This window comes from Ammospiza caudacuta, chromosome 1, assembly GCF_027887145.1.
Source record: "Ammospiza caudacuta isolate bAmmCau1 chromosome 1, bAmmCau1.pri, whole genome shotgun sequence".
Taxonomy (NCBI): domain Eukaryota; kingdom Metazoa; phylum Chordata; class Aves; order Passeriformes; family Passerellidae; genus Ammospiza; species Ammospiza caudacuta.
This window is the reverse complement of record NC_080593.1, coordinates 136,169,689-136,193,655: the sequence shown is the minus strand read 5'-3', so window position 1 is coordinate 136,193,655 and position 23,967 is coordinate 136,169,689. Positions and strand designations below refer to the sequence as shown.

Below are 23,967 nucleotides of genomic sequence, written 5' to 3'. Positions count from 1 at the left end.
TCTAGCTCCCAGGTTCAGCTCTTTTACCTCATTATCAAATAGTAGCAAAGTCATTTTCACTGACCTTAAAAGCTTTGGATCATGCCTAGCCTGCTTATGTTTTGGGTTTAGAAATGGGGATAAAAAGAAAGATGTAAGAGTGTACATAAACAAATCACTTTGAATATTTAAGTTTAAATTTACAACAACTGTGACTTGCTCGTTGACTTCTAGAACAGAACTTTTCTACTGGATATACTTATACCCACTCCAAGATACTCATGAAAATATAATTTAGGTTATAAGACATGTGAAAACAGTACAGCCATCCATGCAGGAGAAGTAAATTTCATCTTTTTCAGAAACAGAGGAAAAGGTTAACATCTTTAGCTGGTGTCCATTGAATTGTTCCCTTGCAGAAATCCTATACCAACCTATCTCCTTTGAAGAAGTAGGTTTTTCCAACATCTTCCCACCAAATTGCTGAATCAATGCCGTGGGAAGGAATTCCACTTCCAAGTGTTATCAAATCATGAGGATAACCTGGCTGGAGAGTAGTGTCCTTGAAAACCCAGAACTTGTTACCTGTACAAAAGCATACATACACACACATGTGTCTGTTAGTCATCAGTACTGTCAGTAGAAATATTAATGCACTCTTAAGAAATAAGAAAGACTCCCAAGGGTCTGTAGTAGCGATTCTTCCAAATACAATGAAATTAAAAATGTTCCATCGCTGCAGACAATGCAAAATTAAATATGCCTTATGGATACTTGCATTTATAAAGCACCTTTCTTCAAATAAGTCTACAGAATATTTTATTACCAACTATGCAGTGATCAAAAGTAGAGTGAAAATTAAATCACCTTAAGAGACTCTGGTTGATAATGTAATACATTTACAGAAAAACTACGCAGCAGTTTTACATTTCATGAGGAAAGAAAGAATTTTATAAGAAAAGCAAGGTAAGAAACACAAAAAAAATAGAAATGACAATTTTCATAGAGACTTTTATTACTCTGTATTTCTCCCCAAGAATTTAAATTACTTATGAAGGATGTTTCAGAAATAGCCATAGAATTTAATATTAAAACATATTTTCTTTTAGGGCAGCCGAAAGACAGCAAACTGAGAGTCTGGATCCCAGAGGTGAATACCTTTTGTTACTGAAGGTAATGGTGGGTTGCCAGTGGCAGTAAGACTTAAGCTTTGTCTGTAGGTGGCAAATAATTCAAAATCCCCCAGCTGACTTATGAAGTGCTGAAAATACAATGTAGTTGTACAACTCCAGTTGCTGTTAGCACAGTGTCTACACAAACCTCAGATTACCCAGGTTACTCAGGTCACTGTCTTAAATATGAATGACAGCCTGGGGCTTGCTGGGCTGCAGTGCTGAGTGGATGAAACCCCTACTGCTAGAGGGGTAACTGCAGCTACTGGACAAATATTTTGTGTACACAGGGATCCACGCCTACAGAAGCAGCAGCTGCAGCAGTGTTTTATAGTCGAGATGCCCCCTGTTTGTGGGAGAGGATGCTTCCTGTGGTCTCTCTTCCAGCTGGATGGCTTACCTTAACAGCCCACAGCTCCACTTTCCAAGCTTGAGTCTTTCCTCTAGCTTCCTGGACAAGTTTTTCTTCACTGAATACTTCCATGATTATTTCACCTGCTTCACCATCTCATATTAAGCTTATAGCCCAATATTTCCTCCATAATTCTGTTGTCCTCCTGGGGACTTCTCAACATACTGTGCCACCTGTCCTATCCTTGCAAATATCTTCTCCTTTCTGCATTTCTGCTTTCTTCTAATTCTTCTTCAAAACTCACTTCTCACCTGTGTCTTTTCAGCAGACTTCTCTTTCAAACACAGCTTTGGCTAAAAAAAGGGAATAAAGATCCCCATATGCTCCCTAGAAATAGGAAAGGGGGAGCATAATTTGGGGGATTTATGTACTTATCTGAGGAGCTTGCTTGGATGCCTGTCTTCTCTTTGTGTTCTGTCCCCTAGACCACAAGTACACTCTTCTCAGGCTAGACTATGGGCTCCATTGTGAAAAACCCATGTGTTTATTTTCTCTTCAAAGCATTACCATCATCATTTTTTCCAAAAAGCATTGCTGGTTTCAGTAATAATGACACTGAAGGAGAAGGTACTCTTTGACATCACATGGACACTTGGAGCTAAATCACCAAAAAAAATCTAGACAACATTCATGAACATATATATTGAATTGGCCTTATTGGATTCTTCACTTTGGTCTACCCATTGCTATACATGACAATGATATTTGAAATATAAGGGGAAAAGTTTGAAAATAATTTTTGCTCAAACACATTTGGAAGGAGGATGTAAGAGATAAAATCATGGCTGTTCACATTAGTTTTTGTACTTGCCTTTAAGGCTAGACAGGTTGTTATACAGATTTAGGAGGTTAAGGTACTGTGCTATATAAATATTTTATAAGGAAATGTAATATTACCCCAAAGACCTAGGATCAGGTGTATGCCAGAATCATCAAGGGGGAAAATCCAGAGAGCTGTTTGCAGTTGGTTTTATATTTTAGCTATCCCTCTGTGGTATTAAACATTTGTTTAAAGGAAAGGTTTTTTTTTGATCTCCCTGTTTGTAGTGTGGTGATTTAAAGCATGTTTTCATTTTATCAGAGTTTTAATTAGGAGAGGGGGTATAGTTTCCATCCCTCCCATGCTGGGTTTCCAGGGTCAATTTTTTATCAGCTTCTCTACAGCTGCTTGTCACCCACTTTCAAGCACAGACACTACAGTTTGTTCAACAGATCCATTTTCCCTCCCCTGCCAGTTGAAGGAAAGAAGACTCAAAGAATGAGTATGCACAGAGTCATTTGAAGTATTGAAAATGAAAGAGACAAAGAGATCTGTGAAGAGCAGTCAGGGGAAGATGAGTTCTCTGTTGACCTGGGATTAAGGTCATTGCTAACCTGAGATTTACCTTTACTGAGATGCCTTATAAAAATTCACTTATAGGGTTTGACAATGACAGAGGTGAGCATCTTCAATCATTCTCTGTCCCTCCTCCCATGTGGTTTATTTTTTGCCAATTCATATGACTGGATACAGAAAGCTTCAGATGTTAATGGCAGTTTCAAATGCAATGATAAGAGAAGTCATGTGTTTTGAACCTTCCTAGTTGGTACTTGTGGTGTGAACAACAGATGGCATCCAGTGAGTGATCCTGGGCCAGCTCATTTCTGTTTCAGAAGATCATTCAAAATGACAGCTGTTGCACAGCATTGAGAGGCATATGCTGTGATGTATGTAATGCCAATACTTTTCTCTGTGCCTCACAGGAATAAAGTCAAAGCAATTGTTATGAATAGATCATTATCAGCCATACCCAAGGAGGCAAAGTTAACTATCAATAAGATCAGGTCATACCAAAATAAACAATGGTTATGCACAAGCCATTGTAAATAACAGCACCACTAGCCACGCATTTTTTTGCATATTCAGAGATACTGAAGTAAAAGGAAAGTGCAGATGTGGGAACAGGCATAAGAAACCGAGTTCTTCACACAATTTCTTACTAAGAAACAAATTCTTTCTTAGAAAAGAGAGAAAAGGTAAATTTATCTGTATTCTGCAGAGATAGGGAAGCATTGAGATCTCTAACATATGTAAGCAAAGCCGATTGATGCTAACTAGCAGGAATTTTATTTAACATTTGCTTTAGAAGACATGTTTAGTCTGCTATAACTGTGCTGATTGTTAATGAGAAGTACTGTATACAAGAAATCCAAATGTTCCATCTGGCTGACAGCTTTCACTTCAGTTTTTTGTTTGTTTGGTTTTTTTAGGAGGTTTTAGGAGGTCTTGTTTTGGATCTTTCTTTTTCTGTCTCTCACCTGGAGGAAAGTGGGTGTCTATTTATCAGAGAATTGATCTGATCAACAGAATTTGATCAGAACCCAATGTTAGGAGAAGTTAAAGCTGAAAACCAGTGCAAAAGATGCCCAACTGTGATGCGAATGAGATAATTTTATTTCTAACATATTTATAAAACTTTAAATGTAGTACAAACTAATGCTACAGTCAGTATGCTTTCATGTAGCTCATATTCCACTTCCACTAATAGTCAATAAAACTTCATTAATTCTGATGGCAAGAAATATAACAAAATTAGTAATATTTTTATTGTTCCTATGGATAACTAATGCTTCTTTGGAGTCAAAACCTGTGCCCTTGGCAGAAACCACCACTCTGTTTATTTTGCAAAGGTTTTTTTTTTAAGGTCACATTGGTAGGTTTGTTATTTTCACAGAGAATAAAGCACCACATGTTTCATGAAGTCTGAAATTTCAGAATGTTTAATCTTTCTGCTTTTATTCCCTCTTGTAAGGTCTAATATAATAAGAATCAGATTGGCAAGGTCAGAAGCTGAGAGTGAAGCAAGTGATAAAAAAGCTAAAATGTCTTACTTCTTGAAATAATGCTTTGTTAAATATCATCACTGTCGGGAAACAGCTGAGAAGGATGAACCATGGAATTATTTGAAGTCTCTCAAAATCCATCTTTGACATTCTAAAAAAAGTACTGGAAATAAAGGGCATTTTTATTGCTATACCTCACTTAAAATTACAATATTCTAGATATTCTTTAGACTGTTTAACTTCCTACTGACTACTGCCAAATAATATCCAGTTTTTAGCAACTAGTTCTTCCTTTATAGAATCTGAATTCTGAATAATTGTGCTTCCGGGTTTTTTGTCCACATTATTTGCAATTATGGTATATGTGTAGGGCAAGAAGTGTGTGGCATATCATGACTGTGTTAGAGCGGTGAGATGAATTTCCAAATTTTTAAAAAATTACATGTAATTTAAATCAGTTAAAAAATTAACATCTAATCCCAAATGTTGGTTTATTCCAGCCACCATTCCTCTTAATTTTGGTCTTTCAAGGCTGTATCTAGTCTTTTTCTAGAATCCTAAAATTACTATTCATGGTTCCTTTTTCCCCATTCTCTATTTCCCAAATCAAGTTTCTGTCATTTCTCTGTTCCATGATCTGACACTATAGTAAATCTATTTTTCAATATAAAACTGTCAGGCCATGGGGTAAGTGCAGTAGAATGTTATGATGGAGGCACTGGTAGTATGAGTTTTACAGCAGCCTTTCTATTGCTACATTTGGTTTACCATAACATTCAACAGCACAGATGGCTTGACAATTTCATTTTTAGCACTATATAAATTCCCAAAGGTACACAGAATGAATTTAACTATTCATGTTTTCTCATTAAAAGAAAAAAAAGGTATCTTTTTGATGCCATCTGATTATCATTCAGCATGGACACTGGTAATGAATAATAACAAGAATTCAAACATCTGTTTTTTATAAGCAGCTATCCACCAGATTGTTCTATACTTTACGAGTATGATCTGGTCTACTGAGGGCTGATGAGTCCATCTGGCAGGGAACAGGAAGAGCATCTTGGTCATAGGCTTGCCAAGCTGGTAAAGAGGGATTTTAAATAAAGCTACTGGTGGAGGGAGAACCTCAATCCATCCCGCTCCTACGAGTTTGATGTCAGTGCCAGCAAGAGATGTCCAGAGCCTGGAGAGAGATCACAGGTCAGCAGGAGAGCACCTGAAACAGCACAAAGGAATTCCAGCCACTCCAGTCAGTAAGTTCGTTTCATTGGGTGCTGCAAATTAAATGTCTCTACGGAAATGCACATATTATCCAGAATAACAACAGGAGTTAGGGATGTGCTTGGAAATTTGTGCACACCTGCAGGGCTGTGATCTTACTGGCATCACAGAGACATAGTGGGATGGCTTCTATGAATGGGGTGTTAGAATGGAAGGCTACTGGCTCTTTACAAAGGATGGGCAGGGAAGAGGACATGGGGATGTTGCTGTCTGTGTCAGTGACCTGCTGGCATGCATGGAGCTCTGCTGGGATGGATGAGGAACTTGCCACAGAATCAGCTAGGCTGTAAAAGACTTTGGAGATCATCAAGTTCAACCTATGACCTAACACTACCTTATCAACTAAACCATGGCCACATCCAGTCTTTTATTAAACACCTCCAGGGACAGTGACTACACCACCTCCCTGGGCAGCCCATTCCAGTGCCCATCCACTCCATCTGAGAGCATTTTTTTCGCTAATGTCTAGCCTGTATATTTGGAGTATACTATGGGTCAGCACTAAAGAGAGGGCAGGAATAGGTGACACTATAATGTGGGTCAGAGGAGAGCACAGTGACATTAAACCAGTACAAGTTTTCTGCTGGAATTTAATCCATCTTTTCTATTTTATTCTCTGAATAACAGATGTAGACATTGGCTTAGGTATGTGCTTTGTTAACACATCCATATGCTAGACTTCAGATTTAATGTTCCTTCTAGAACTTACTTGTTTGGACCAATTTTACACTGGTAAAGCACACTACCTGGATAAGGCATTCTTGCTCATCATCTTAGCAACAACCAGCTTGTCTATTTCTAGCACCTTTGGAAGGAAGACATGTAACCTTTTCCTAGGAAATTTTGTGACGGAATAGAAGAAATGAGACCATGATAATTTACCTACAGTCTATTTATATATGTTTCTGTAATCATGTTCCACAAGGCAGTTGAGATCCTTGGAACAGGAATTTTCAAGGATACCCACACAGAAGACAGCTGAATTTTTTGATTCTGTAGCAGTGGAAAAACATGAATTACACTGACAGAAAACAACAACAGTTAGATATTAAGAGTCATGAAGTCATGGCAGAGAAGCAAAAATATTTTTTTAAATTGCACAAGGAAATACAAAGACTTTTGGCTTTGGCAAATAAGGGAATAATACAAATGTCATTGGAAAAATAACGGAAGGAACTTTGAATAAGTCATATGGGAAAAAAAAACAACCTACAGCAGAATATCCAAATATCATATGATACCAGCTAGAAGGCACAAAACTAACTGGTCTGAAATCAGATAGCGTAAGGTGGGGATGATGTGAAAGGAAAACACAATTCTGACTTCTAAGAGCACAATCCTGCTGTTCCTGCTTGCTTTAATTAATCTTGATTTAATTTCCCAGAGAAAAAGTAGAGAAGTTCCCTCCTCCTTCTGTTGTTTAAGTTCCCTCCTCCTTCCCTCCTAGCCCATAAACTACAGGATCAGCCTATTCCTCTAAGACCTAACAGGAGCCAGTCAGCAGTGGGTGAAGAGTTAAATAATGATGAAACATATTTCAAGGTCATTGGGAAGGAAAAGAAGCAGCTATAACAATAAGCTTGATAATTTCTTTCTGGAGCTCAGATAACGATCCCAGCATTATCAAGGCAGAAGTCTGGAATGCCAGGATAGCTACTTGGCTCTTTGTAGAAGTAGTGCAAAAGAACAACTGCAGAATAATATTTTTATCCTTCCATGTCCTACAGACCTAAAAATCAAGCAGTGGGATGGAAATTTAGAGGTACCTTGATCATGATTCCCAACCATATAAACTTTCCAGAGTTGAATGACTTGAAGTTTATTTTATGGCAACAGAAATAAAGCATTTGCTGTATCGAAAGAGAAACTGCACTACATGTAATATCATTTTCCTTATGATTCACGCAAAAATACAATTTCACTTTTAGTAAAACATAAACTTCATTTTACAGTTATGAAGTGGTTCTGCATGTTATTAAATATATTTTATTTAACATTCCCAAGATTGTTTCTGTAGTGAATTCAATATTCTTACTCCCCGTTACTGACCCCACTTCTAAAAATGAATTAATTTCTTTTTTAATATAACAACTTTAAAAATCTACCTGTTTTTGTAATGAGTTAAAAAAATTAATCACTCACAACACTAAAAAGCTGAATAATTTTTCACATATTTCTTATCTATTTAGTTTTCTATTCTGTCACATGATTATTTTCTAAAACTTACTTTATGTAATTTGAAGAGTTTGTCACTAAGTATGCACTGTTAAACATATAAGATAATTTTATCATTAAATCTAAATAAGGTACATGTTCAAGAACTTTAATTTTGAAGAAGAGCTGATGTCTGGAGTGAAATTTGAAAAGAATTGTTCACAACAATTTGATCTAAATCGCCTATTTTCTGGAGTTCATACTCCTTTAAAAACACTAAATACACATCTATGAAAAAGATTATTTTCCCCACGTGAAACTCCTAACATCACAGGTCTCAGATGAAACAAATAAAATGCAGTACAGTGAGGTATATATAGCAGAATGATTAAAATTATTCATTTTAATATATAAGAAATTCATATGTTAAAAGAAAGAGCAAAGAGAACTACACAAAAATTAATAATGGAAATGTGTTCATTGTGTCTTCCTAAAACACATTTTAAAAACTATTTCATAACAGATCACTTCATTTCTATGTCTTATATTTATACGTTCAAGTTTTGATTGAATATGTAAGAAAAAAGGACCCGATATTTTGATATCATAAATTAATGTAATTAATTATGTAATTATGTAATCATAAATTAAAATGCAATTGCCAAACAAGAAAATGTTAACTTATATACTCATCATTTAGCTACCAATTTGCAATAAGATTTACAAATCATTAGTAAAAATAAACAAGATGTGTTTCAAGAAATCATCACACTCAAAAGTGTTACACAAAATCTTACTTTTGTTCTTTCTTACCTTTAAAGAAGACAAAGTTCCCCTCACTGTTTTCATAAACTGCATCAATGCTGGGAGGCAGTCCCCTCCAGAAGTAGGTAATCTGCATGGGGTATCCATCCATCACCCTGTTGTTCCTGACTCGCCAAAACCACTGATCCTGGAAACCAAACAAACACTTCTTACTGCATTTATATGTGTTCAGCTGCTGTCTCGAAAACACTGGACAGCCTATCAGAGCATTTTTAGAGCAGACCTTTTGCTGAGTGGATAAGCACATTGTGTTTGCATTTGTCTCACATTACAAATGTTTCAGAACTGGTTTTTGCTGAGGTGGGGATAAGCTACACACACAAACCAGGTGTTGGGAGCAGACACCCCACGGCAGAACGCACAGCGTGTTGTATGAGATGATGTAACTCTATCAACTTCATTCTTATAAGGGGCTCAATTTAAATTTTTTGGTCTGACTGTGAGACTGTAAGCTGAACCATATGCTTATGTGAATGCCCAAAATGGGACTACATACAGACTTTGAAGACTAATTAATTTTGCAGGTCATTTTTTTGCAGTGGCTGCTAACAGTGAAAGGTTGATAGATGTATGTGTAACATTACTACATCAGTCCAGTAGGAACTATGCTTTGATGACAATTTTACTGTAGTGAAGTTTAACAGTCTTTCCAAGTGACATTGAATAGAATGGTTAATATTACAGACATATATATATATATATATAATAGGTGCTAAATCCAGCTAATCCAATACACGGCACATTAAATGGGTATCAATAAAGATATTATCACTGTACTGCTTCAGAACTGTTTCATTTAAAGTTGAAGGATAGGGTAAGTATTTAACTTACACACATTTGAACATTTTCCAGCATTATTATTATGTAAAACAACCCTCTTTAACAATAAAGGAAGTGATGTTCTGCCAGAATCTGTCTCAGTTTACATGGCAGTTCTTCCTCTGTGTAATGAACTCAGATTTCACAGTGCATCAAAACCTGTAAAATTATAAAGTCAACAAATATCTTCTAGACAATGGGTTATGTTTCAGACTTAGTGATTTTTGGAGTATGCCTGCATTATAACAAGACCAATAAAATTATATTTTGCAGATTTGGTATTGGGTTGTATGTCAAACTGTGTTTCATACTTCATATTGCTGACTTGTAGTATAATAGAATATTCTTATCTATTATTTGTTCAAATTCCTTAGCAAACCAATAATTTTTCCTGCTCTACTATTAAAATCCTAACAATAATACAATTATGGCAAAACTGGAATGTTTGTTTCATTCTGCATATCCCCATGAATTTGCTTTTAAATCTGTTTATATGTATACATAGATGTATATGGGTCATTGCCTTTAATGCTGAAATATTCCATTCTGAAGCATAATTGTGAATATAACATGAAGTGTTCTCTCTTCTGCTGATGGAATATTAAAGACTTCTTATTTTCCTCATCTATTTTCAGCATATGTACCTGTCCTTGCAATAACCATGGACAATGGAGCATAACTCATCAGTAAGGATCCTACAGGTTTCCACAAAACTAGCATTTTGAAAATTTATAGTTTTAGCATCTTTATGGTCTTACTTAAACCAACAGAGGCTGGCACATGATTTGTCAATAGATATAATTTCAGGGAATCAGCAAATGGAAATGTCTGACTTCAGAACTGAAGGCTTGGACCATTTATAAGATTGGGAAATGTAGGTGTTGGCAGAGGCTGATAGAATAATTTGTTTAAGTAAATTTAATTTTCCTGGGTGACTTTCCTATAAACATGCTGGACTCAATGGTTTTAGACTGACAGAATTCAAACTCTGGAATTCAAGAAATGCAGCATGCAGCTGTAAAGCATGCCAAGGATCCTTCTGAAGTATCAGATGAGATAGGCTCTGCTTATAGAAAGAATGTATCATTTCAGCACATATATGTAAACATAATTAGTTTATCTTAAACAAAGTTATATTTACCAGCAATTTTATCATCTGCATTTTGATAAACATGCACATTTACTGAAAGTATTTTTGACAACAGTTTAGCTATTATTGAAATTCAAAAGAGGCGTTGTCCAAGTCGAAGCATATTCACTCTAATGAAGCTCTTTCACACTTTAAGCAAATAGCTTGAAACAGTTTCTCTGGCAAAACACTTCTCAGTGTATTTGTTTATGTTGAATAAACACAGTTTTGTCTCTTTTGAGAAATGGTGTTTGTTGAGAATCCCTTTGCCCTTCCCACTGTGTTGTTTAAATATGCTTTTTATTATTTTGTTTCCCCAGAACACATTAACTACAGCAAACAGGTTGAACATGACTTGTCACGCACACTCCAATGCAAAGCCTGACAAATGCATACATTGATTGCATAGGTTTTATTGTCTTTCCTTGCAGGCTAGCAAATGCCTCTTTGTTGGCATCTGTAGATACCCAATTGCTTCAAAAATATGGATCACTCCTGTGCAGCTGAGATCTGGCATAATAATGGATCATTAAATATTATGACTATAGACATACCAAATAAATTAAGCTTGGGCAATTATTCCCAGTTCAAAAACAAAGCTGATACAAACAAAAATCAACACTTAATTAAGATAGAGCAATATATCTAAAACCCAGAAAATGGTCATTGAGTGAGAAGAGACTGTAAGATGTTTCAGAAACAGTACGATGGATAAAGAGTAACAGTCAAATGAAGAAGCAGTAGCAGTCACTCAAAATGAAAGTTTTGACATTTTATTTAGAGGATGGGATATTTTTGAGAAAAAAGGACAATAAATCTTTTTAGAGAAAACAAACTAAACAAAGGTTATGCATAAATCATTCTGCACTGTCAGTAAATGTTTCATGCATTTTTTTCTGTGCATTCAAAGGGGCTAAAATATAGCATATCATGTATGATCATAGCATATAGCTCCCTCATAAAACCACTTCTTTATTAGCTCAGAGAATTTTAAATGGAAGAGAGTATTAGAGAAAAAAATCTGGCTCATAATGCATAATTTCCATAGTTTGCTAGTACATACAGTCTCCTCCCAGTCTTAGAATATACCTTTTTAGTGATGATTGTGTTAAATTGTTCATAATGTTTCATTCTATGAATGTTTAAATACTTACTCCTATGAATTATGAATTTCTATTTCAGTATTTATTAACAACTTAAATATATTTCAGATTCCTTAAGGGACACAACTGATGTGTATGAGAATTAAAAAAAAATCTCCAGGTATTTTGGTTTATCCATAATATACAAACTAGTAGAGCCTTTAGTGCAAAATTAATGGACCTTTCTTGTCTAGAGCACCTCATTTTCTCTTATGTTGCTGGACCAACAACCATTGTCAATGTTAAAACATTAATTTGCTACAAAATGTCTAGAGCTCTGACATTTATTTTATACCTAATGAACTCTAGCTACGATTCTGTAATGACATGTGACACTCTCACTCAAGGTCGAATGATACCCAGTAAAAAAAGAAAGACTTCCCTATGTGATAGGCATTCTAAAAAACGTACAACAAGCTAGAAAGGAGGAAAAAAATCGGAAATCTTTGAACTGGTGCCTTTTTTAACTACTTGGAAATAAAGGCAGGTAAAGATTTAAGGCAGACAGAGAGGTGCAAAACAAGGCCAAAATGCTACTGTAAATTATATTATTTTGACTATGATTACAAAAATGTGTGTGACCCTCCAGTAATATTTGAAATATCCTTGCACTATACAGCAAAAATCTCTGTGAATTTCTCCCTGACTTGATGTCTAAGTGTATATATATGGTGCAGTTAAGAGTATTCCCCTAATAGGATAGAGTGAGATGCAAAATTTAATAGCTACAGATGATGGGGAAAGAAGTTTTACTATTTCTAGATTCCACAGGATAACTGTTTGGCCTATTTAATTTGAAAAAAGAAAAAGCCAAATAAGCATAATACTTCTGCCCTAAATAAATGCCAATCTAATCAAATACTAAATTACAACCAATACTGTAGCTTAATATTACTGACAAAATACATCAAGGTATCATACTGGGTCTTGTGCTCTCTCACAAGCATACTCTGATCATGTGCAAAAGCAAGCCTCTGTCAGTGGAAGATAAAACATACCCAGGAGCTAAGCAAAACAGCAGCAACAGACTGACACACTCAGACAAATGAGCATCCTTCTACTTTTTTCATCTAAGTATTGCAGAAAAAAAAAAAAAAAAAAAAAAAGAAAATAACCAGTGGCAAATACTATACTAAGACATGTTACAACTTTAAATTCTTCTCTTAGAGAAAAGGAAGAAGAGTTCTGGTTCTTCTTCCTTCTCCATACAGAGAAGCTGACCAAAGGACAAAGCCTGTTTCAAGACTGTGATGAAGGACACAATAAAGTTCCCCTACTATAGACCTTTACAGGATATTAGAAAACTGAATTTGGGAAATGAAAGGTATAGTTATTGTATCTAAACCAAAATAAATTTGGAATATACTTTTAAAAGTCTTGATCTAATCTCAAAAGGCACTTTTCCACATCAACTTTATCAGGTTGTGAATTTCATCAGGGAATCTCAATGTTGGTAATAACAGCCCTGTGGCATGTGGAATTAAAGCCTTTGTACCTACTCATTTGGGGAATTCCAAATAAATATTTCTTTAGTAACATCCATTGTCAACATTCTGAGTTTTGAGTCTATAGCATTTAAGCCAAAGGAAATTGCTGCACAAATTAGGGGGGAAAACTTTTTGAGCAACTTTCTGGGAAAAAAAATTTAATGGAGCAGAAAATACAAGATACAGTCCAGGGGATTTAAGGGCAGGAAAATTATGAGCACAATTCACCTATGAGAAAGATTCTGAATTTATTTTTCTTTTCTGTTTTGCTTTTTTTCCCAATATAGAATTCACAATGAAATTTATAGACTAGGATTACTTCAATTCCTACTTAATCCCATAGTAGAAAACAATTGGCTCTATTGAGACCAGAATCAGACATTAAATAGATGCTACCAATCTATCTCATTGTAGGAAACAATTAACTAAATGGACTATTTATACGCACAGAGCTCAGCTCATTATGAAGTTGGTTCACATTAAGAACAAACAAAGCTCCTTTAAAATTGCAAAGGACTTTTATCCATTCATTAACAGATGGATGTACAATGCATCACTTATTTGAACTAACAGAAACATTTCATCTTTGCTAATGTGTTTGGGACAACAGCATGGTTACTCAATTAGAACAGGGTGTAAAGGTTGTCTGAGAGCCATGGTGAGAAGTCAGAGCATTAAACACCACTCAGAAAAATATCAGCACTTCCTGTGTCAAGATCCTGAATCTCCTGCTGATATCCTCACTGGAAATGAGACCAAATCATTGGATTTAAAACAAAGATATGCAAAGACATCACCAAAGACGTGTTCTGTTTCCTCCTTACTTTCTCAAGCAAGGAATTTACTTCTTTGATGCCAGTTATTAAAAACAATTATATAAATAGCAAATATTTACTGTTGGTATCTAATCAGACTTTGGAGAACTGCTGTAGACAAATTAAAACTATTGTTTGTTATGAACTTAATTCTTTTCCTTAACAACATTTTATGGCTAACTAACACCATGAAAAAAATTATTAACTACTGTGACGGCATAGGAGCAAGTGAAAAACAAGCAAATGTTTCCCATTGTTGAATATGGGAAGTGCTAAACTGAGATTGGTTTAAAGTATCTGTCTTCAGCTAAGCTGAGGTTCACTGGTGTAAATACATTTTCAGGAGAAAATATTATGTAGCGATTCTATGTATGAAATCTTTGCTAAGGGGCACGCTAAGCATTTTTTCCTAGTATCTTTTCTTATTTCCTCTTCTGTATTACTGACGCAATAAAGTGATGTCAAGTAATTTATTCAGGGTCCAAAATGGCCTTATGTCAAAACCTGTCTTCTTGGTATCTTACTCTGAGTCCTAACTATTGGCCTGAATAGTCGCTTTCACTCATTTGAGATATGTGAAAACTGCTTTTCATTGTTCATGCTGAAATCTATAGCTATGCTTTAAAAAAAAAAAAAAAAAAAAGAAAAAGAAAAAAATTTATAAAAGCTAAAGCAACACAGAAATTAGACTTTAAAGATCAGGGAAAAATATGAAAACAATCCATTTATTTTTCAGAAAAAAAGGGTTACGGCATTTCTGATGCACTCTGACTCTTCACAGGAGAAACCTCTAGTTCTCCTCTCTAATTTGTAAACAGCTGTACAGATCTCCTTCATGGACCACATATACAACAAAATTGCAATGCGCAGTCTTGCTTGCCTGAAATCTGGTTTATGCACCACCAGAACAACAGGATGTAGCAAGAGGAACTGTGACTGAAGCTGGAGCAAAATTACCTCCTTCACCCTCAACATCATTTTCTGAAGTACAGTCGATTAGCCAAAACACTGGCAGTCCTTCTGAAACCTATCCTGAATTTTTGTAGTGATTTCAATAAGCTGCAGTCAAGTATTCCCACTTCTACTCCTGCACAGTGATAGATCCAGGATGCAGAGTTACTCCTCCTTCATTTTGTCTCTAATTTTCCTTGTTTTATTCTTACTCTAAGGTGTACTTTGGTCATTTTTTCAGGGTGCCAGTGCCCAAGCAGTGGCAGAGGGAGCAGCAGCACTGACCTGTGCTGGAATTCTGCAGGGAATGCCTGAGCTCTTCAGCCAATCTCCTGCCTCTGTGGTAATACATTTAAGAAAGGGCAAAAGCGTTGCTCCCCATTCAGAGGTCTTTTTCATATTCAAAACCGTTTCATGATCAGTAGCAGATCTGAGAAATTTTTCATTTTATTCCCAATATATAAATACTGAACATTTGAAGACAAGAATTCTGGGGTCTTCACACTTTGAAGATCACCCATTCATTTTTAAACTAGATTCTGCAAATCACTCCTTCGTGCTATATTTTTTCTATTTGAAAGACAACATTCATTGCTCGTCTACTTAAAGCAGAGTTATTTTGTCTAACGTCATAAACATAGGAAGAAGATAAAACTATTAATTTTCTTAGAACTGTAGAATCATAGGAATATTAAAGTTGGAAACGATCTCTAAGATCTAAAGTCGTCTAAGTCCAACCTTTGACTGAATACCACCATGCCTACCAAAATATGCCTTTAATGTATTTGTGATACTAATTTTGGTTGTCGTATGTTGCATGTTTCCTAATTATCATGTGTATTACAAGGTAAATATGTAAAAAGTACACAATATTGTGAACTTACACTACCTGTTCCTAAACAATATATAACAAAATATTCAGCCAAGTACCACGTGCAATTTGGTCATTTGCTGTGAAGAAAATTATTTTGGACATCTACTTGGTTGACTATTAGTGTATTCAAACACTTTACATGATTCCTTGAATATTGAATGTATAAGACATACAAAGAAAAGCATTTCTTAAAAATAGACTCTAGGCTTAAAAAAAAAATGCTCAGAGGCCAATATTTATATATTTTTTTAAATAAACAGTCTTGGTATTATCCAGAGTGAACTGACTGAGAAAGTATCTCTTTCAATGAAGGTAGTGAATGTAGCCTACTTGCAGAGGCATCCAGAGCCATGGCGGTAGTTCTTATTTGGAAAATATCTTGATTGAAATCCTGGCCCTTTCCTGTCACTGTTCATGTCAGTGCAGAAAATAACTGTAGTAACTAACTTACTTTTTATCTACGTTACAAAGGTCATATGATTGCTGTTGCCCAGTCCAATTTCTAGCACAGTTGAAAACTCTTTATTAAAAAAAATATATTCTCTACATTTCTAATTAACAAATGTATTACTTTATATAGAAAAAATTAATTCTAAAATAAACATCTCTTAAAACTGCACTTAGTATTTGGTGTTCTATGGAAGTAAATAATTTAAAAATCCTCTGATGTAAGTTTTTTTAATGTTTAATTTTTTAATAGTCTATTCTCATTTTTTTGTATTTGTTTTAATTAGTAAATTATTTTATGATTATAGCTCTTATTTTAATTCTTTCAGTATTATTCAAATATTTTTAATAATTTCTTCACTATGAAATTTTATGTGAACTTTTTATCTATTTTTTGATGCAGATCCATCTGTCCTCTATTTTTCCTGTGCAGACAGCACCAAAGGCATTTTAGCATTTCTTTCCTTTGTATACATTAACCTTTCAAAAACATCCTGAAGTAATCAAAAGCTGTAAGTGTTTATAAAACACTTTCAGCTCAAGGAAAATCTGTTCTGCAGAATCCATACAAAACATGCTATGGAGTTTTTGGCTAATACCAGTGGCCGCGTAACACTAGATCTCACATTGTACATGAAACTCAGCAAATTTGAGACCTCTAACAACACCATGGGTTGATTTGGGCCTTCTATGGGTGGTTAACATGTACTATATCTCCATCATATATTTTCAAAGACAACTTGGCTCCTCCTGGAAAATCTTTGTCATGAGAACTTGTCCACTGCATCTCTTCAGATTAAAAGTATGACAGTAATAGACCTTGCACTATGATGGAGCTGGAGATGATTTTGCTTTTTCTGATCTGTCCCACAATATATACATAAATGGTGACAACTCTGGTAATTAATGTTTTATCTTTACCAACTGAACACGCTATTTTTAAAAAAAAATAACAACAACAAAACAAAAATGAAAACAAAACCAAAACCCTAAACAATATCTATTTGGATGGGTTTCTGTATTCCTAACTGAATTGAGCATTTTAATTCATTCTGATTTTCCCAAATAACTAAACTGACTGAGACACTACAAAATGTTCCCATTGCCACATGGTTATGATCCAATATGAAGAAACAAATACACAGACATAAAAGAAGCAAAATAAAGACCTGTAACGACATCAAATCTAGGCTTGCAGCCAGGAATCTCTAGAATATTCAAATTCCCCTTAATGCTCTGTAGGTATCAGCACAAGGCCACGAAGTACTGCACAAAACCTTTCATCCATACAATGAACATTAGGCCTTTACAGAGCAATTAAGTGTTTATTTCCTCAGTAGTGATTGCATTTTGAGACTACAGAACCATGTGTAAATGTTCTTGAACCCAGATCTGTTGCCCTTTCCCACAGGGAGTTAACATAAAAGCAATGAGTTCCATGAATTCATGGAGCAGTGGCGTGTTCTGCACCATGGAAAGATAAGAAACTTGGGCATTTTTATTACTAAAAAAATTACCAATTTTCTTGGTTAGAATCTGTAAATATTCTAACAAAGATGATCCAAATGTAAAAAAAAATCACAATTTCACAAATACATGCATCTGTCTATGTCATATGATACAAACAAGGGATCTTTGATATATTATCTTTAAAACCAGGCAGGTATATAGGAGGGAATAAACAATGACAAGGGGTGAAAATGTAGTTGCATTATGATATGAGGTGAAGATATGTGCTTTGTGGTAGCTATCCTTCTCTTTTTATAAATAATACTGGAAAACAAACACCAATTTGGAATGTAGATTGGCTTCTTGGAGGCCTCCATTTATATAGGTTATGTCAACACATGATCTTGGTTGTTTGAAATATCATGGGACATGTAATGAATATCATTTGAATGAGTCAAATCTCCTTGTGCATTGACCAACACCTACTTATTGATATTTCTGTTCCAATAACACATTCTACTTTTGATGCACTCTTTGGGGAAACTAGATAACCCATTATTTTCTATGACACTTTGATAGCTTAAGTCTGAAAAACATATGAGCCTCTAATCTATTTGAAAGCACAGTAACACTAATTGTACAACTCTCTCCATCAGCCAAATAATCTTTGATATTAAATGTCATACTCTTCATTTTTCTTCTATCATTTTGCAACCTCTTTTACCATTTCATTAAAAAAAAGATCAATAACTGTGGACTACCTTTTTCTCTTTAATGAAACTGTCAAAAAGATTTCAAAACGTGAAATTTTCTAGGAATAGAGAGAGTATGAGCATAACAGTATTTTCAAGATTCTTTTCCCTATCACAAAACAGTATTTCCTATCACAAAACTATATTGCCTTACCAACAATAGCACAGAAACAGAAATTTCCTTCCTGAAGAAGAAGTGTACCATCTAGGATCCTATAGAAAATTTAGGGATTTTTTTCCAGAGTTGTTCATAGTTTATTTTTGCTATCCATCCTGGTCCATGAAAAGAGAATAAAGAATAGTGGGGTTTGTGTGCATACATTTCTTCTGTAACTTCACATATAAACCTGGGAAAATCATTCAGGACCGACTTATCTTTCTTCAAACAATACTGACCATCCCCTGCAATGAAATCAGAATAATTTGGGGTTTTTTTCCTACTTGTTACTCCATCACTTACAATATGATGCTTCACTGTCTGCCAGAGGTAAGCAGATTATTTTAAAAACTATAACAAATACGTCTGAGTCATCAGGCTCTCTGTAATGACTCAAGCACTCTCTGATAAACCAAAAGGTCACATTAGAGCAAATTCAACTATCTTTCCTAATTTTTACCTACAAAATATATGAGCAGGGAATGGAGGCCATGATAAACAAAAGTTACAGATAAAACAAGAGAGGGTATGACCTTTTTCACCAAAAATTTCCAGAGACAGGCAGCAAAAACACTGACAAAATTCAAATAGAGAAATTATGAATAAGCCAAAACCATAAATACTTATTTCTAGTTTCATTAATCCAGACAGATATTCATGGCAAAGCATGAAGACTAAAAACCTCCAAATAGAATAGAGAAGGATTCACCTGGTAAAAATTAATGTGCATCTGCATGAATAAGATTGTGACTTTTGATCTATGGCATATCTATGAGATCACTTAGCATAGTTTTCAGCTACAGGAAGCTTCTAAATCTGTTTTCATGTGAAAATAAAACAGCAGTCATTATTATTCACTCTTGTTGGCCAAAAGCTTTTGAGGATGAGGCAGTGACAAACTATGTTACCAGGATTATCCAAAATCAACCAAGTCTATCATTGATATTGTAGGACCAGAGAAATTGTACTCCAAACATTTTTTTCTACATGTAAAGAAAGATTTAATTTCCTTTAAACACTAACCTTTTTACTAGAAAGAATTGTTATTACTATTTAACACTATATCACTTGTATTTTCATATTTCTGTCACATCCATAAATTCATATTCATATGCAGATATATTTATTTCCATATGCAAATGTATGTCCCAGCCCATGGCAGGGAATTTGGAATAGATGATCTTTGAAGGTTCCTTCCAACTCAAACCATTCTGATTCTATGATTCTATAACTAATAATAGGAAAACATTTACAAGGAAGTAAGGGGAAAAAAATAAAACATTTAATGAATAAATGAAACATGTAGTAAAAATACAACATGTGAAATCAGCTGTGTCACTAACCCTTAAAAATCACGTCCCTCCCTTGAATCTTCACAATTCACGAAACCAAATTTCATGGTTTTGCACATATATGCCATTCAATGTGCTCCTATGTGCAGATTGTGTATGTGCTCATGCTACCACTTACCCTGTCTCTCTGCCTTCTCCACACTGCACATTGCATGAAATCTCTGAGGAAACCAGCAGAATTGAAGAGTGCATGATGAGTCATGTCAGAACAACAGGTGAAAGCAAGAGGGAGTAATTAAAATATTTCCTCCTGTTTGCAGTAGTTTAGGACAGTTCATTCATAAACAAGATACTGAAGCTGTTCTAACCAGGAGGAGGTTCTCCAGATGATATCTCACTCTTTAATACACTGTTTGAAGGGAAATCAAAGAGGACCTCCACTACTCACACTACTCATTTCAGGGTCATGCCACCTCTGTCCACATATGCAGGCCTGTAACAAGTAGACACTGAAGGTGCCCCAGGCCAGAGCAGAGTGGGACAATTCCCTCCCTTGCCTGGCTGGTGATGCTGTGCCTGATGCACCCCAGGACAGGGCTGGCCCGCCTGGCTGTCAGGGCACTGCTGACTGAGATTCAGCTTTCCATCAACCAGGACCCCCCAAGATGCTTTCCACAGCATTCTCTCCAGTATCTTGTTCTGAAATCTGTCTGTACATCCTAATTTGCCGTGTTCCAGGTGCAGAATCCAGCCCTTTCCCTTGCTGAACTTCATATGGTTGGTGATTGCCCAACCCTCTAATTTGTTGACATATCTGCAGGGCTTCTCAGTCCTCAATGGAGTTATCAGCTCTTCCCAATAGAGTGTCATTGGCAAACTTAGCATCCCTTCAAATTCTGCATTCAAGTTGTTTGTGAAAGTGTAGAAGAGAACAGGCCTTAAGATGTAGTCATGTGAACCCCACTAGTGACGACTACCAGCCTGATGTAATCCCATTTACTACAGTCTCTTTTTATTGTCCCCCACATTTCTGGGCAGCTCCAGCCCCAAGGGCTCTCACTAGCTCTCAGTTTGTCAAGTTTTGGCATGCCATCCCACTATTTATCACTGTCCATTGCTTATCACTGGTTTTGTCCCTTTTTCCCCTTCCAATGTAGTTTAAAGCTGTCAGTGGGCCCTGGTAGCTGCTGTACTAAGGTCCTTTCTCTCCTTTGAGAAATGTGCTCCTTGTCCTGCAGGTGAGTGCATGAGGGTTATTTTGTGTTCAAGCCTCTGCAAGATAAGACGCTGATACTTGCTTTTTGTTCTCATTTAAATGCTTGTTCTCTGATATTGTGCTGGCAACAACAACAACAAAAAAAATCTGGGTACCAAATTCAACTCCAAAAAGTATGGGGCAAGGCTAAGTAAATGTTTTCCCTTGTGAACATGGTAGGGTTAGAAAAATGACTGTAGAAGATCCCACACTAATCAGTGGGTGAACAGTGATAATTTCTAGAGTGTCTCAGCTTTGAGGCTGACAGCAATGGCCAATGAGCAAAACAGGCCATTAAGAGAGATACACCCAGAAAACCACAGCCAACAATAACACCTGTCATGACAAAACAAATATTAAAATTATAGATATTCAATTGTCTCTTCTCACTGCCTCTGTCACTCAGATACAGGGATTAGATCTTGTAGAAAGTGAAGGAATTTTTTATGCAATGTCATAAACAACTTTTGTGAATATGTAATGTCATAAACTACTTTTGATTACAGATAAGCTGGGAATGTACAATTTCAAGCAGCAAATGACTGTGGCTATTATAATGGGCTGGCCAAAAATCACTCCAACACAAAATTAAAGGCACATTGTGATAAGACTGAGAAGAAATGCTGGTGCAGTCTTACAGAGAATGGGAAAGGACTGAACTCTGCCATTATTAAGTATAACCTTTGACCTAATACAGCCGATTCTCCTTGGTAAAGATATTTTCATTAGACAAATATGTCAAATAATGAATTAAAATGGTCTCTGTGTAATTTTGATTTATTGACTGGAAATGTAGCATAATCATATTCGATTTTGCATGGAATTTTTTTTTTTATTTCATACACTTGGTATTACAAGCTTATCTGTTGTTTCTTTTGTGATATTCCCTAATATATATTACTCATAATAGATAGTCTTTCATTATACCAAAGGTAATTAAAACCAAGTGAAATCACCAGTGTGTTATAGTCACTGGAGTTTTTTACCATTACTTTCAAGTGGGCCAAGATTTTGACCAATAGGCAAAGAAAGCAACACTTGAAATATATATTCAAACTACAGCTTATAAAAAAGAAGGAAATGCAGCATTTAAGTAAACATGCTATAAATTTTCAATACTTTTCAACAGATTGTCAAGAGTATGAATAGTGTTTCACTAAGTTGTTGAAAAAGTAAATATAGGTGTGCTTTACATTATTTAAGACCTCAGCTGTGTAGTAGTGCAGTATTTTGCATAGGAAATGGCTCATTCAGAGGAACAAATGAGATTAGTTTACCTGCATTTAAAACCCTGCCAATTTTTTACAATGTGGACTTTCAACCCCTTGAAAGGGACAAAAAAAAAAAGAATCAAAGAAATTATAAATTTCCAAATACTGGTAGAATAGAAAGCTTTGGATGTAAATGAAGATTAATAAAATATAAGCAAATAATACCACTGCTTGAAAAAGTTTAAATTACAAGCCATTCAAATTGTTTTCCAAAACATTTACATAAATTAGTTGAAAGGCCACAATTTTATACAAGAAGAAATTTTAATTGAGCCTTGTGCTTGAAGTGTTTCTGCAATTACTCCCTTTGGTTCAATTAAGATGTAGCTTCAATTAAAATGTATTGTTAAAATTACAAGATAACACTTGTTGGTGGCACAAAATTGAAGATATGCCTCCATGTAATTTTAGATTATTCCTTGCTGCGAGTTTATGTAATTATTTTTTGTCAATAATTTTTTTTTCTATTCTCTTGCCAATATTTTTAATCAGTACACCCAAACACTAAGCCTCTGAAAAAACGTAGCTTCTACAAAACTAAATACCTTTTACACACTAGAATTCAGGTAAAACTTTTGATTATTTATGTTTACTGTATTAAAATAACAAGTGAAAACCTAATAGGATCATAGGATTCCCTGACTTTAGGAAACAAATATTGTAACTATGAGAAGGAAAACGGCCAGGATTACATCTTTCCACTTTATTTGACATCATTAGTTCTTTCTCAAGTGTGAATGTCCATTAAGGGCATTTATTTTCCTCACTGAGATTTTCTGCCTATTTCTGGCTTATGCACAAGAAATAAATTTACCAAATTAGTCTTTTCACATGGATTTGCTTATCTTTATTTTTAATGCCTTTCTCTTATTTAATAGTTTTATGCAGATCCATAATTGTTCAGTATTCCTTACATTTGGTGGTATGTAAAACTTGATTGAAAACACAATTTTTAATGATCAAGTAGATTTTAGAACAAAGTTGTCATATGGGCAGGAAAAAAGGAACTGTTATTTTCAACAACCAATAAAAATAGCATTTCTAAATGCACAAGTAACACCATATAAGCACACTATCATTTGTTGGAGGATTATTTTTTTGGAGAGAGAAAGAATAGCAATTCTATTTTTTTGTTCAAATTACAAGTACTTTCCTAAGAATACATAAAAGTTTGACCCACTCTATCCTTTTGCATAAAGCAGTACCAGAGAGCCTCAGATTGCCCCAGTTCCACTCTACTTTAAAAATGCTTCGAAAGAATGAGTAATTCTTTGAACTGTGGCCAATGGTTTGCCAAGTATTTGCTAAATATTTAGTAATACATTTCCAGTATTTATTAGATTAACACTAAATCAGAAATCAGAAATCAGAATTTGTTTAGATTCACATTTAACTGCCCAGAATTTTTACATATTGTCCCAAGCCTGCAACCCCTTTGTATAATAATTCCCACAATTCACTCCAGTATTCGTGTTAAA

General features: G+C 35.1%; 1 protein-coding gene across 1 annotated transcript in view; it reads right to left on the bottom strand.

Moving 5' to 3' along the window:
* MMP16 (matrix metallopeptidase 16) overlaps positions 1 to 23,967 on the bottom strand; it is a 163,218-nt gene that overhangs the window by 8,518 nt on the left and 130,733 nt on the right. The window contains exons 7-8 of the mRNA XM_058809292.1: positions 8,638 to 8,776; positions 414 to 564 (exon numbers count right to left, since the gene is read on the bottom strand). Coding sequence (XP_058665275.1) covers positions 414 to 564; positions 8,638 to 8,776 — 290 coding nt within the window. The remainder of the gene's footprint in view (positions 1 to 413; positions 565 to 8,637; positions 8,777 to 23,967) is intronic.